This window comes from Mercenaria mercenaria, chromosome 8 (assembly GCF_021730395.1).
Source record: "Mercenaria mercenaria strain notata chromosome 8, MADL_Memer_1, whole genome shotgun sequence".
Lineage (NCBI taxonomy): Eukaryota > Metazoa > Mollusca > Bivalvia > Venerida > Veneridae > Mercenaria > Mercenaria mercenaria.
In genome coordinates, this window is record NC_069368.1 from 69,184,292 (window position 1) to 69,200,883 (window position 16,592).

The window sequence follows — 16,592 nt, forward strand, 5'->3', positions numbered from 1 at the left end:
ACCCGATCAAATAGTCCTTATTACGCAAAAGTTTCCAAACCAAGAGCTAATGCCATTATTGCTATGGGAGATGTATTCAAAATGATTGCAACCCAATGTTTCATTTTTAAGAATGCAGCTATTGAAAAAAATAAGGTCTTCACCGGAAAGAAGCAAACAGTTTGAGGTGAAATTTTTTCATCTAGCTATCTGAATAGGAAGTGGCTATTCTTACGGTCCCGTAGGAATAGCCTCGCAGGCTATTCTTACGGCTCTCCCGTAAGAATAGTGAAAAACCTGCAGGTGTCTATACCTACGGCTCTCCCTTACAAGATATGAAAAGTCCGCAGGCGGTTATTGATTTCACCTAGTTTGACACTATTTGTTACATTTTATTGCTTTCCTTTTTACATAAACAAACAACTTTAAAACAACGAATTTATCTTAATGTATTGTAAAATATCTATTTAACTGATATTTTCAAAAAATAAAAACAAAACAAAAAACAACTGAAATTTGTCTTCTAAATAAATCAGAAAAAGATTGCTGGTTGTACAGATGTAGATGTAAATACATACGTCATTAATATTGAAAACACTTAAGGCCAGCATTTTTTAATTTTTATTTTTATTTGTCTCCCTCCCCCCGACCCAATTTTTTTTAAAAATCTCCCGTAAACCAGAAAATAAAAAATATGCTGGCCTAACCAAGTGTTTGCAAGTATTGGCCCTTCAAGTAAACTAGTTAGAGAATTATTGATCTATGTTTTGTGTATATACATGCAAAATTTTCACTCCGTACAAATCTCTGACCACTCTAAACATGTCTATGACACATGTCATTTCTGGAATAGTTGAAAATGTATAACAGTTGAATGACTTCAGTACAATGTATTTTAATACAAAACTGCCGTAGGAATAGACATCTGCGGGCTTTTCACTATTCTTACGGGAGAGCCGTAAGAATAGCCTGCGAGGCTATTCCTACGGGACCGTAGGAATAGCCACTTCCATCTGAATAAGTGTCAAGTGGGACACCAGAATCGGTGTATCTGGTTTAATCACGTGCTTCACTTTACACCTTATATTGGGATAAGCAAATTTTGCCGATACTCTTTGGTTGGCTTTAGTCCAAATAATTGTACCCAAGAGTTGAATATAGTTATATTTTTTCTACTGGTTGATATCCCCCCCACCTTTCCTTCGGAAGACAACGTAAAATATCAGAATGTATCCTTGAGATACCAGTTTCAGTGACCCTAAGAATACCACTGGCAGAATTAGATAAATTCTTGGAGAAGAACTAATCTCATTTATGGATTACTATAGTGTAGCCTTTCCCCAATTCAGATGATGTATAATAGAGTGGAAAATCTTTCAGCAAAAATATTTGGTACTGTTTATCACAACCAACCCTTAGTCGAACTAATCCGACGTATACAGTTTGTTTTATATTGTGACGGTCAAACTGTAGCTGCAAAAGTCAGAAATTAAAAAGCAGTCACTCAGCGACAGTAAGCTTGTCTAAACCAACCCTGATCTGCCAACCCTGATCTGCCTTACAGATTTTCTGTGGGACCTGTTTCAGTGACCCCTACCTTATTTCTAAACAAGTCCAGTTAGCCAGTAATTGGCCTTTTGTCAATGTTAACTTTCACAAACTGAACAATAAACCAAGTAAAAAGCCTGGTTATGCGTCATAAAATTCTATAAATTATAAGGGGTTGGGATTGGAAGACTGGGCATTATATGCACATTTGTTGGTAATATTCAAACATACTGTGTTGTATTATTCAACAAGATGCTGTTTATCTCATTTGATAAAATATGGAAACACTGGCCACCTCATGTCAACAGTATCAGAAGCAAAAGTTAGTTGTCATTTTTCAGATTGGCTATAATTACCGGTTAAAAGATTTAAGCCAATCATGGATTTCAAAGCTGTATATTTCCTAAAAGTAATTGTTGGACTGTTCTATCTGCATAAAAATCAGACAGAAAACAAGATGACATTTGCAACAAAACAAAATGTTCCTTATAACAAATTAGCTTGATCAGAATTTGAGAGCATAAGAAGTAAAAAGAAAAATGTCTCATAATTTGATTGCCATGGAAATAACAATGCCACCAAACTGTCATTGTCAGCACAACATTTTCTTCGAGCATATCGAAAGCTGAAATGTTACTGTTAACAACCCTACTATAATCAGTTACCTAAAATATTGCACTTGGAAATGGCAGCAGATTTTCAGAAGGTCACTGAAACAGGTCAGTCACTGAACCAGTACTGGCCTCTTAGTTAGATGGGAGACACTCAAGAGCATCTCAGAAATTTCCAGTGCCATGACTGGAATTTGAACCCCGTACCTCTGGATTGACAGTCAAGTGTGTTACCTCTAGACCACTGGATCATGCCTTTCAAATTGTGCAGTTTTCCCTTGATACTGACTTTAAATCATCTTTTTAGCTCACCTGAGCACAAAGTGCTCAAAGGTGAGCTTTTGTGATCGCCCTATGTCCCTCGTCCGTCCGTCCGTCGTCAACAATTTGACTGTTAACACTCTAGAGGTCACAATTTCGGCCCAATCTTAATGAAACTTGGTCAGAATGTTACCCTCAATAAAGTCTTGGACAAGTTCGATATTGGGTCATCTGGGATCAAAAACTAGGTCACCAGGTCAAATCAAATGAAAAGCTTGTTAACATTCTGGAGGTCACAATTTTGACCCAATCTTATTGAAACTTGGTCAGAATGTTACCTGCAATAAAGTCTTGGATGAGTTCGATATTAGGTCATCTGGGATCAAAAACTAGGTCACCAGGTCAAATCAAAGGAAAAGCTTGTTAACACTTTAGAGGTCACAATTTTGGCCCAATCTTAATAAAACTTGGTCAGAATGTTCGTCTCAATTAAATCTTGGACAAGTTAGATAGTGGGTCATCTGGGGTCAAAAACTAGGTCACCAGATCAAATTAAAGGAAAAGCTTGTTAACACCCTGGAGGTCACAATTTTGACCCAATCTTATTGAAACTAGATCAGAATGTTACTCTCAATTAAATCTTGGACGACTTCAATATTGGGTCATCTGGGGTCATAAACTAGGTCAACAGGTCAAATCAAAGGAAAAGCTTGTTAACTCTCTAGAGGTTACAATTTTGGCCCAATCTTATTGAAACTTGGTCAGAATGTTACCCTCAATAAAATCGTGGAGGAGTTTGATATTGGGTCATCTGGGGTCAAAAACTAGGTCACCAGGTCAAATCAAAGGAAAAGCTTGTTAACACTTAGGTCACAATTTTGGCCCAATCTTATTGAAACTTGGTCAGAATGTTACCTGCAATAAAATCTTGGACGAGTTAGATATTGGGTCATCTGGGATCAAAAACTAGGTCACCAGGTCAAATCATAGGAAAAGCTTGTTAACACTCTAGAGGTCACAATTTTGGCCCAATCTTAATAAAACTTGGTCAGAATGTTACTCTCAATTAAATCTTGGACAAGTTCGATAGTGGGTCATCTGGGGTCAAAAACTAGGTCACCAGGTCAAATCAAAGGGAAAGTTTGTTAACACTCTGGAGGTCACAATTTTGACCCAATCTTATTGAAACTAGGTCAGAATGTTACTCTCAATTAAATCTTGGACAACTTCGAAATTGAGTCATCTGGGGTCATAAACTAGGTCAACAGGTCAAATCAAAGGAAAAGCTTGTTAACTCTTTAGAGGTTACAATTTTGGTCCAATCTGATTGAAACTTGGTCAGAATGTTACCCTCAATAAAATTTTGGACGAGTTTGATATTGGGTCATCTGGTTTCAAAAAATAGGTCACTAGGTAAAATCAAAGGAAAAGCTTGTTAATACTCTAGAGGTCACAATTTTGCCCAATCTTATTGAAACTTGGTCAAAATGTTACCCTCAATAAAATCTTGGACGAGTTCGATATTGGGTCATCAAGGGTTAAAAACTAGGTCACCAGGACAAATGAAAGGAAAAGCTTCTTAACACTGTAGAGGCCACGTTTATGACTGTATCTTTATGAATCTTGGTCAGAATGTTTATCTTGATGGTCTTAAGGTCCAGTTTGAATCTGGGTCATGTAGTATCAAAAACTAGGTCACCAGGTCAAATCAAAGGAAAAGCTAGTTAAAACTGCAGAGGCCACATTTATGACCGTATCTTAATGAAACTTGGTCAGAATGTTAATCTACCGCCTCAGTAGCCTAGTGGTAGAGCATCCGCTTCGAGTGCAGGAGGTTGTGGGTTCGATCCCCGGCCGCGTCATACCAAAGACGTAAAAAATGGTACTAGCAGCTTCCTCGCTTGGCGCTCAGCATTAAGGGGATAGTGCTAGGACTGGTCAGCCCGGTGTCAGTATAATGTGACAGTGTCGGGTATCATGCCACGTGTCTATGGCGTGATATTCCAGTGAGGCAGCACTATAAAGTTGAACATAGTGCTCACTGCTACAAGTAGACACCATCGTTTATATGACTGAAAAATTGTTGAAAAAGACGTTAAACCCAAACACACACACACACACACACACAGAATGTTAATCTTGATGATCTATAGGTCAAGTTTTAATCTGGGTCAGGTGAGGTCAAAAACTAGGTTACTAGGTCAAATCGTAGAAAAAACTTGTTAACACTCTAGAGGCCACAAAAATTTATAACTTTATCTTCATGAAACTTAGAATGTTAATCTTGATGATCTTTAGGTCAAGTTCGAATCTGGGTCATGTGGGGTCAAAAACTAGGTCACCCAGTCAAATCAGAGGAAAAGCTAGTTAACACTTTAGAGACCACATTTATGACCATATCTTAATGAAACTTGGTCAGAATGTTAATCTTGATGATCTTTAGGTCAATAGGTCAGGTGAGCAATACAGGGTCTTTATGGCCCTCTTGTTTTAATTTCACTTTGCCCAGTTACGAAATCCCCCATTCCACAGTTCTGATACGTATGGACAGTTACAGACGTGTAAGTTTCCACCACTGAATATTGAGCAATGTTATCTTTAAACAGAAAAATGAAACAGTATGATATTATGATTTGTAAATGTTTTAGCTTTACGTTTGTAGTCATGCAGATGTGCCTGTCTGAGTTTCTACATAGTTTAGACTTCCTGGGAGCAAGGAAGAGTGGCGACTATGTTGGGACAAAGTTAGATAATCCTGCAATGATTCTGGAGGAACATATTCCCACATGGACAAGACGGACTAGTTTAGAAGATCTGCAGGTGAGGATGATTTATATAGATTTTAATTTTTTATGCCCACCTTTGGAAGAGACTGAAAATAACACAAGTTACATCCAACATATCATCATGGGATAGGCGTTTTTACAAACAACTCTGTTTATGAATTCCTACTTAGGTTTTTATCAGCATTTTGCTGTTATAGAGCCAATACGTCAAATTTTATTGGCACAACTGTAGCATATGTGAGCAGACATTTGTTATTCTAATATGTGTATTATATTTCTTTTTTGTCAATCTAAATATATATTTTCATTTTGCTGTTTGTACTTATTACAGGAATGTTTTAGAATATTTGAAGAGAAGGTATGTGTTCCTGAGTTTCCAGCAAGATATTCTCCACAGTTTTGGTTGGCTCATGCAGCATTAACAACAGTTTACAATGTGATGAGGTAATCATTATCTTTACCTTACAGGAACACATCCGGCTTAACCTTTAGCCTGCTAAATTACTATTGGACTGATCCATCATTCAATTTTGGCAGTACCACTTATTATTCAAAGGGGAGTTCACTGAAATTTTACTGACTGAATAAGGAACAGTGCAGACCATGATCCGTGCAGGCTGATCTTGGTCTGCACTGCTCGCAAAGGCAGAATCACTTGCTGCCAGCAGGCTAAAGGTTAAGTTGTGAAATGAGCATACTGTAAAATTACTTTTAAAACCTGTATATTCTTAAAATATTTTGTTTAAAGCTTGTTGCTGTGATACCACAGAAGGAGATGAAGTGAAATGGGTTTTGCTACTGTAAGATATTCTACCAAATTCGTTTTCCATTTTCCTGTTAGGAGATTTGACTAATGTTTTGTTTTCAGCTGACATTTCTGCAACCTTCATGTGTACAAGTCATAAATTCACATTGTTAAAATGTGTAAAGGGCAGGTATTTCTTACCAAAAATCATTTTTGTTAAAGTTTTATATTTAAGCTGAAATCCCTGCAACCACAGATAGATTTGATTTGAAACTTCATATTTCGTCAACAAGGACAAGTTTGCAACACAGACTTTTATTTAATTAGGTCATGCCATTTATCATGAGTTGACATGTTTTCCCCAAATTCCTGAAAGAAATCTTTGTAAACAAAAATGGAAAATGCTTTTTCTCTAGTTAAAACCATATACCGTTATAGTTGAAACCCTGGGGATATCGCAAACTTTCTTATCTTAAAACTCCTGCAATCTCAAAGATGTTTTAAAGTCCCATCGCAAAAACACATGCACAAAATATCACTTCAAGTCAAATTATTGTTATCTCAAAGTAAAACTTTCGATCCCTTAGAATTCAAGATACCTAGTTTCAACAGCGGTATAATTTCTTTTACAGTGTCTATCTGGAAACTCATTTTGATGATGATCTAAAGCAGGAAATGGATAGACTGCTGTTTGACCTCTGGATTCACCTTTTGACCTCTGGTCCAGGGTCAACACACCTAGAGATGATGGATATTATTTTGAAATATCCACATTATCCACTCTGGAAATACATGCAGGTATGTCCTGTTTGACTTCTGGATCTACATTTAGATTTAACCTATTGACCTGGCAATATGCAGCTGTCTTTGACCATTAGATTCAGCTTTTGACCTGAACAAGAGATGATCAAAGCAGGAAAAATATAAGGAAAACTGAACATGCTGAAGATCATGTAAATTTCACTAGTGAACCTAGGTAATTGAGCTATCAGTACGCAAGCAGGCAGTGTTTCACTGTATGTTTTGTTTGACCTATTGATTTGCCTTTGGATCATTGTTTGATTGGTCTTTCAGTCCATGTTCAAAACACTTGTCATATTTTACATGTGTAACATTCTCTTTTTTCCAATCTGAAATATTTGCTGTATTCACAGGCTATTGACCTATTTCATTAATTTTGATATCTGGTTGAGATTCATAATAGTCTGAAATAACCTGATCAAATTGTTTTGCATCAAAGGTCAAATATATGAGGAAAGCACTAAAAATGAAGGGTCATTGATTTTATCAGAGGTAAGCATTCCATATCACAGTCACAAGTGACTGTCTAATCTAATGTCTGTTTATCCCTAAAGAGATTCCTTTTTCAATGATGTTAAATGATTTGAAAGACAGAAAATTCTAATTTCAGACACTACATGGGGAAGATCTGCAGTTGTTGGTGTCAACATTGAAGACAGACTTTGTTTACAAGGAGGAAGTGTCAGCAGATCACTATGCTACCCTGATGGAAACACACATTGACAAAATATTCAAAGTTATTCTCAGGTATGACTTTGCATTATAATCTGTGAAATCACTTTGCATAGTCCCATATAGGCACTTCCCACCTAGAGTCAGATTTTCTTGGCACGAATGGAAAAGACATAAAAATATCAAAATTTATTATATCAAAGAATACATGCAATTATCTGGTTAAAATTTTACTTACAGATAATTATATACTTGAATGGTAAACAATTTAACCATTAACATCTGTAAAAGTGTGTAACCTCTAAGTCTGTGTAGATCTGAATCACCCATCACTTACCCTTCAGAGTGCATATACTACAGTTTTGTCACGGTTCTTCCTTGTAGCATGTTCCAGACTTTATGTCAAAATCTACTTTAGAACTTGAAAATTCTTAGTTGGACTCTTTGAGTCTTGTTAATTGAATATTACTTGATATTTCAGCTCCTCACAGATTGAGGAGGCCAGACGTGGATTGTTGGATCTATATGCATTCTACCTAACCAAAATGAACCATGTGCCTCCCCATATAGGGCCTCGACTATCTCACCTGTGTTTTCTCATATGTCAAAGATATGAGCTGGAAAATCCTTATATGGTAAGAATTCTCAAGTTTTTAAAAATATTGAAGGTAGTTCTGAACATTGGTTACAGTTTTATTTTAAACTTTTAGTTTTAAAAACTTGACAATAGACTACAACTAGCTGAGATGATGGTTTAATAAATCAGTAACATGTATAAGAATTGTTTGATTAATGAAATGTGATTTAAGTTTCTGCACATTCTCGTGATATTAATTAAAGAAAAAGAACTGAAAGGACTGTAAATATGCTTTGTGTATTTTAGGGCTATGATGACTGGGTTTTACTGAGAAATCACCTCAAGGTCATCAAGGACATTGTGACAGACCCATCTTTCACTGTAGCCAGTGAGGCTCAATATAGGGCACCACTGACACTTGAAAAGATTTTTCAGGCAGCTGTGTAAGTAGACATAATGTACTTTCTTTTGCAGACATACTGCAGTATGGACAGTGTTCAGTTCCTTCATAATACTGAATGCTTTTAGAAAATGCTGCTTTAATAGTTGTAATATACTAAATTGTTTTTAATTTGCCAGGCACTCTGCTCACTACTGTTATCAAAAGTCAGAAAGTATCATGAATATGTCCTAATCTACAGTATGTACCAAAGGTAACAAACTATCTACCTATATCCAGTTAGGCAGGTCGATTTGGTGCTTAAAGTAGGCTGAACTGGCTTATCTCAATATTCTGATGATCTTGGAGATATTTTCCAGCAACATTCATTTCCATTTATGCAAGTTGACATAATGTGATTGTATATTAAAGTTACATTTTATGTGAACATGTTCGTGTATTTAAGGCTACAGCAACACAGTAACAAGTACCGTTATTAAGTGAAATTCTTGTTTTCTCAAAATAAACATTTAGTCCCTTTGAATTTTAGTCACTGAATTTAAACTGTATATTGTTAGAGATATGCCTATCAGAGAACTTAGCTTATGAACGTCTTATTTGTAGTCTCATGTACCCATCTTAGCAACTTCTGTAGATTTGGTATTGCTGGACTCATTTTATTCCATCATTTGATTGACCCCAGAATTTCTGCATTGCTAAGAATTTGCACTTCTTAATTGTTTCTACTATTATAATAATGCTGCTTAATATTCACAAGAATTTTCAGTTCATATGTTACACTGATCTCGAGTATTAGCAAACTACAGTTAGCACTAAAAATCTGTTTAATTAGAATGTGTATACAAAATTAACTTTCAATGTAATACATTGTATAATTCATATAATAATTTGATTCCAGACAAGACAAAATACTGAATATAATGTTCAAAGATTTCATGTCACTGTTGTTGACTATCTGTAACCATGGAAACAGCAAGAAATGTAAGCGTCTCTTTCTGGCCTACCAGACAGGACTGTTTGAACAACTTGACTTTAAAAAGGGATTTGAGGTTAGTATTAATGCAAAAGTAGGTGAACCATTTATCATAGTACTGCTGACTCTATGTATGTACAGCACACTGTCAAACATTCTTATTTCATAGATCAAGTTAAATGACTACAATGTTTCATTTGGTCAGCCCTGAGAAAAGTTCAAAGGGGATAGGCAGCATCAATATTTTTATAGGTGATTAATAGAACTACTGATAAAGTCAGTTGAATATGTTCAAGGACAAAAATTTAATTCCGTGTCCTCCTGTGAATGCTTGAACATAGAATTATATTTTGATAATTCAGCTTTATTTCGAGTCTGTTAACTCAGTTTGTTTCTTGCATTGTTCAAGTGTTATTGAAACATTATATTACATTATGGTGGTAAGGTCAGATGATTTTTATGCCATTTTGTTGAAGACCTAGAAGGCATGTGGTGTTGGAACTGTCTTCAATCAATCTGTCACACTTTCTTGTGTACTATACTCCTATTGTTTTCTTCTAATTCAAATGAAACTTTGTATACATCATCAACATAAAGTGAACATATGTATAGTTTTTTAGCTCGACTTTTCGAAGAAAAAGTAGAGCTATTACACGCACCCCCGGCGTCGGCGTCAGCATCGCCATTGGTTAAAGTTTTTGATAAAGTCAAATATCTTTGTTACTGTCAAAGCTATTGACTTGAAACTTAAAATAGTTATTTACTATCAAAGTCTACACCAGGAGAAACAATCCCCATAACTCTTATTTGAATTTTGACAGAATTATGCCCCTTTTTAACTTAGAAGTTTTTGTTAAAGATTTTGATAAAGTCAAATATCTCTGTTACTTTCAAAGCTTTTGACATGAAACTTGAAATACTTATCAACCATCAAAGTCTGCACCAGGAGAAACAATCCCCATAACTCTGATTTGAATTTTGACAGAATTATTCCCCTTTTTAACTTTGAATTTTTTGTTAAATTTTTTGATAAAGTCAAATATCTCTGTTACTATTAAAAGCTATGGACTTGAAACTCAAAATAGTTATTTACTATCAAAGTATACACCAGGAGACACAATTCCCATAACTCTGATTTGAATTTTGACAGAGTTATGTCCATTTTTAACTTGGATTTGTTTTTACTGACAGAGCTCTAATTCAGAGTCAAGCACTGAGAAAAGTCGAGCGCACTGTCTTACAGACAGCTCTTGTCTGGTTTTTATGTCCAGTTATTTTTCCTTGAGTTATGGAAACCTTTTGGACTTTGAAATATTACAGCTACATCAGAACATTTTGTACTAAATTCTCCTTCAGTTTCGGAAACTTTCCATCTGATTCAAATGAAAGGTGGTTTACTACAGGTGGCAGTAACATACCTAGGATACAGTCTAGAGACTTCGGTGCGAAAAATGTGTGGGATTTATTCGGGTGGAGAAATCACTATCATTTCGTATGCCGTTGCTTGCTCGTGATGCGTAAACAGTTTGGGACTGGGTTTTGAAGTAAGGTTTTTCTGAAAGATTAATCTTTTGCCGAAAAGGCGGCCAACCATTGATAAGGAAATATTGTTTTGAAAAAAAAGTATGGACCTGGAAGCAATGCACATGTCAAACTGTTCTTGATCACCTTTCTCATGGCTCATTGTCACAGGAGCAAATTTTTTTTCAACATGGCTTTTTGTCATTTTTTTCTTAAGAAAACATTATAATTGTAGTAAATTTAAGTGCATATGGCTCATGGACCCATACTGTATCCTAGGTACATTACTGCCACCTGTGTGGTTTACATAATCAGAATTGGATAGACATGGGATTTGATATACTTTATTTTCATGAAGTGGACATGTGCATATTAATGATACTTTAATGTCTGATTTTAAAGTTTTTGCTTAAGAGGTTTTTTTTTGTGTACAACCTTTTCTTTGAAATACACCCCTATTTGACTTTATTGTACCCCCCGAACAACGAAGTTGTAAGCGAGGGTATACTGGTTTCAGGTTGTCTGTCTGTCCGTCGTAGACACAATCTTGTGTGCACCATCTCTCCTCATCCCCTTGACACAATTTAATGAAACTTCACACAAGTGATCAGTAACAACAGTAGTTGTGCATAGTGCATGTTAGGTTCTTTCAGAAAAAAAAAATTGCAGAGTTACGGGACTTGTCCCATGTGGTTCTGGGACGATCTGTGTATGAAAAGAATTGGAACCACTGCCTTACCCTTGCATGATCGTAAGAGGCGACTAATAGGGTCTTAACACTTGGTTTTGCAGTAACTCTGTGATTCCAGCAGGTATGCAAATTTTGATTCCATACCTCGTGTTTTTATTTTGATGTAAATGAGATGTGGAACCAAAATTTGTAGTCCTGTTTGGCGCCATATAACCTATACTGTGTTGGTGCGCCGTAAAACCCAAATAAATAAATAAATAAATTGTTTTTTGTTACTATACTTTATACATAGAGTCTGCATATGCAATCTTGTGCACGCTAAATCTCCTGAACCCATGCACACAATTTAATGAAACTTCACACAAGTGATCAGTAGTAACCCTAGTGCAAAGTGCATGTTAGGTTCTTTCGGAAAAAAATTCTGCACAGTTATGGGCCTTTGTTTTTTGAAAATTTTCTATATACATACCAGAGTTCTAGTCAGGATTTTTTGAAGGCATGTTGCAGAAGAATATTTTTTTGATGAACAAAGGGGTGGGTGCGGGAGGGGTGTCCCCTTCAGCATGGGGGGTATGGGGGTACCCCAGAAAATTTTGTGTTACTACAACTCATTTTGGTGCATTCTGGTGCATTTCAGAGTGAAAAACATAGTGGTATTTTCAGTGATTAATAAGCATCATTTACATGCACAACAAGAGCAAATAAAGATATTGGGTCATAAAGATCCTACGGAGTTTATTTGCTGAATGACAATTAAAAGTTTATCAATTTTAAGTTGCTAAAAATGTTCATTTACTATTTATTGTAAATAAAACAACACAATTTTAGCACTGCACACAGATCTATTTGTTTAAAGTTTATGTCTTCTATTCCTGTGGAGTTTATTTGCTGAAAACTTATCCATTTTAAGTTTTTGAAAATGTCCACTGTTTGTTGTACATACATGTAAAACAACACAATCCGAGTCTGTCATCCATGGAAACGCTGGTTTCCATTTTGGATCAATGCCCGATTTCCTTTGGCCATTCGGCGTGGCTGGGAGGGATTCTGAAATTGTGATCGTGGCCGAGTGGTTAAGGTCGCTGACTTCAAATCACTTGCCCCTCATCGATGTGGGTTCGAGCCTCACTCGGGGCGTTGAATTCTTCATGTGAGGGCTTATGGAAGGTCGGTGGTTCTACCAAAGTGTCCGTTCGTGATGAAATAATGCACGGAGGGTATTTCAAACTTTTCTGTAAAAGTTCTATTTTGAAAGTGATGACAGAAAACATTCATTCTTGCATTGTCTTTTCAATATTCCGCCCGAGAAAACACATTTCATACATGTGAAAAACATTAATATTACGGCGATGATTGTTCAAAGCATTTTACCGTGTTGCACAATTTTTGACTTAATTCCTTACATTGTCTTTCCTTGATTGCGAAAAATATTCGGACGATAATTGTTGAATCATCTGTCATATATATCTAATGACATGTATAATCTTAAAACTTGCAAAAACAGTCACTTTCATGTACACATCACAAGATACCGCGTGTCAAAGGATTTAAAGGCGGAGCTACGATGAAATTTACATCACACGTTCCACATAGGAAGCTGTCATTGGTTTATCGGTTATCTTAACTGGCATCGCTTTACCTAAACTATCGGGTAAGCACGTGGAAGCTTTTCGAATACACTAACGGATTAATCGGGGTGTTTATTGGATTTTATGACATGTCGCTTCGGCAATTAAGGGATGACGGGGGAAATAAGGGATGTCGAATATACAACTCAAAGTCTGAAGGCATGTCGCACGCGACAGGTGATAATAGCCTGGCGAGAACCCTGCATACAGTCTGCGTATGCAATCTTGTGCACGCCTAGTCTCTTGAACCCTTTCACACAATTTAATGAAACTTCACACAAGTGATCAGTTTCAACCCTAGTTGTGCATGGTGCATGTTACATTCTTTCAGATACATATTCTGCAGAGTTGTGGGACTTTGTTTTTTGTTACTATACCATACAATGTGTACATGGAGTCTGCATATGCAATCTTGTGCGCGCCTAATCACCCAAACCATTGCACACAATTTAATGAAACTTCACACAAGTGATCAGTACCAACCTTACTTGTGCATGGTCCATGTTAGGTTCTTTCAGAAAAATATTCTGCAGAGTTATGGGACTTTGATTTTGTTACTATACTATATACATGGAGTCTATATACATACAGTCCACATAATTATGCAATCTTGTGTGGGGGGTACATTCATCACCTTCAGTGATAGCTCTAGTTATATTCTATCAAGTATATTCAGGGGGCAATTATGATACAATGTTGACATCAATTTTGTTAAAAGAACTGCTCATCAGTGAAATGCAGATCCCCCCTAGTTAAATAGAGATGTAGATGTTACAGTATCACAGTGTATACAGTCGGAAGTCAATATCTTGAACTCGCTTTTCTCAAAATTCTGACTCTCAAGACATTTTGAAGTCCCATCTCAAAAAAAGATGCAAAAATCAAAATTTTAAGGTGAAATACAGTTGTCTCAAAGTAAAATGCATGATCCCTTGGAATTCGAGATACAGAGTTTCAGCTGTATATACATTCATAAAAATTGTCAGAGAACATTTTTACAATGATCATTGATACTTCTGGATAGTAATCAATCCTAACACTTAATCAACTTATTGCCTTATATTTACATTCGCCCTATACTTTTCCATTGGAAATTATGACGCTCATTTCATATGAACAGCAAAAGGAAAGGCTGCTTTGTGATAACGGGTTGTTGTTTTGACGACATCTGGGAATAGTCAGGGAGAACATTTCTTAGATGATGTTGCAGTTGTTCCGTCTGAAGCTGATTTTAATTTTAAATGCAACAAAATGTGTGCAGTTTGTAATTTAATCTTGGTTACATTATGAACATGTAAATATAAGAATTAAAACTTCCTTTTCAGTGTTCATGCAAAATGAACAACAGAATACGATCTGCAGATAAAACATAGCGATCATATTCTGTCATTCATTTTGCATGAACACCGAAAAATTTCATTTCATAATTATTTCTTGTTTCTAGCTTTTTACAGACAGTTTTATTTTGTTACTTTATGTATCTGTATAAATATGATTTCAGGAGACTCCAAACTGGATGTTTGATCAATGTGTTGATACACTTGTAAGATTGTCAAAGACAGTAAACATGGAAACCCATATAGATGAGTTCATTATTTCAGCACAGAACCTGTGTTTACTCAAGTTTACAACATTGTATGTATAACCTTACATAGCCATTTTTAGCTCACCTGTCACATAGTGACAAGGTGAGCTTTTGTGATCACGCAGCGTCCGTCGTCCGTGCGTGCGTCCGTCCGTGCGTGTGTCCCTCCGTCCGTCCATAAACTTTTGCTTGTGACCACTCTAGAGGTCACATTTTTCGTGGGATCTTTATGAAAGTTGGTCAGAATGTTCATCTTGATAATATGTAGGTAAAGTTCGAAACTGGGTCACGTGCCATCAAAAACTAGGTCAGTAGGTCTAAAAATAGAAAAACCTTGTGACCTCTCTAGAGGCCATATATTTCACAAGATCTTCATGAAAATTGGTCAGAATGTTCACCTTGATGATATCTAGGTCAAGTTCGAAATTGGGTCACGTGCCATCAAAAACTAGGTCAGTAGGTCAAATAATAGAAAAACCTTGTGACCTCTCTTAAAGGCCATATTTAATCCCCTGCCGTGGCGGAGGGATTATAGGAATAGTCTGCGTCCGTCCTTCTGTCCGTCCTTCCGTCCGTCTGTCCGTCCGTAACAAAATCGTGTCCGGTCCATATCTCCTAAACCCCTTGAAGGATTTTCATGAAACTTGGGTCAAATGATCACCTCATCAAGACGATGTGCAGAACCCATGAGACAGCCTTGTCGGTTCAAGGTCAGGGTCACAACTCAAGGTCAAAGGTTTGAGCCTGCCATTTTGTGTCAGCTCTATATCTCCTAAACCCCTTGAAGGAATTTTATAAAACTTGGGTCAAATGATCACCTCATCAAGACGATGTGCAGAACCCATGAGTCAGCCATGCCGGCTCAAGGTCGAGGTCACAACTCAAGGTCAAAGGTTTGAGCCTTCCATTTTGTGTCCGCTCTATATCTCTTAAACCCCTTGAAGGAATTTTATAAAACTTGGGTCAAATGATCACCTCATCAAGATGATGTGCAGAACCCATGAGTCAGTCATGCCGGCTCAAGGTCAAGGTCACAACTTAGGGTCAAAGGTTGAACCTTCCATTTTGTGTCCGCTCTATATCTCCTAAACCCCTTGAAGGATTTTCATCAAACTTGGGTCAAACGATCACCTCATCAAGGCGATGTGCAGAACTTATAAGTCAGCCATGTCGGCTCAAGGTCAAGGTCACAACTGAAGGTCAAAGGTTTGAGCCTTCCATTTCATGTCTGCTCTATATCTCCTAAACCCATTGAAGGAATTTTATAAAACTTGGGTCAAATGATAACCTCATCAGAACGATGTGCAGAAATTATGAGTCAACCATGCCAGCTCAAGGTCAAGGTCACAACTAAGGGTCGAAGGTTTGAGCCTTCCATTTGGTGTCCACTCTGTATCTCCTTAACCCCTTGAAGGATTTTCATCAAACTTGGGTCAAATGATCACCTCATCAAGAACTCATGAGTCAGCCATGTCAACTGAAGGTCAAGGTCACAACTGAAGGTCAAAGGTTTCAGCTCTGTATCTCCTAAACCCCTTGAAGGATTTTCATGAAACTTTGGTCAAATGATCACCTCATCAAGACGTTGTGCAGAATTCATGAGTCAGCCATGTCAGTTCAAGGTCAAGGTCACAGCTAAAATCAAAGGTTTTACCCTTTCACTATCCATAGCAGTGGCGGGGGATTTAGCTGTCTTTCAGACTGCCTTGTTTTCATGGGATTTGTATGAAAGTTGGTCTGAATGTTCATCTTGATGATATCTAGGTCAAGTTCAAAAGTGGGTCACGTGCCATCAAAAACTAGGTCAGTAGGTG

General features: G+C 36.8%; 1 protein-coding gene across 1 annotated transcript in view; it reads left to right on the forward strand.

Annotated features, from left to right (window-relative positions):
• The window catches only part of LOC123566140 (uncharacterized), a 49,965-nt gene continuing 33,373 nt past the window's right edge, over positions 1 to 16,592 (forward strand). Inside the window, exons 1-9 of the mRNA XM_045360018.2 lie at positions 1 to 166; positions 5,062 to 5,219; positions 5,517 to 5,629; positions 6,563 to 6,728; positions 7,342 to 7,478; positions 7,885 to 8,038; positions 8,287 to 8,423; positions 9,279 to 9,429; positions 14,695 to 14,828. Coding sequence (XP_045215953.2) covers positions 5,064 to 5,219; positions 5,517 to 5,629; positions 6,563 to 6,728; positions 7,342 to 7,478; positions 7,885 to 8,038; positions 8,287 to 8,423; positions 9,279 to 9,429; positions 14,695 to 14,828 — 1,148 coding nt within the window. The 5' untranslated portion in view covers positions 1 to 166; positions 5,062 to 5,063. The remainder of the gene's footprint in view (positions 167 to 5,061; positions 5,220 to 5,516; positions 5,630 to 6,562; positions 6,729 to 7,341; positions 7,479 to 7,884; positions 8,039 to 8,286; positions 8,424 to 9,278; positions 9,430 to 14,694; positions 14,829 to 16,592) is intronic.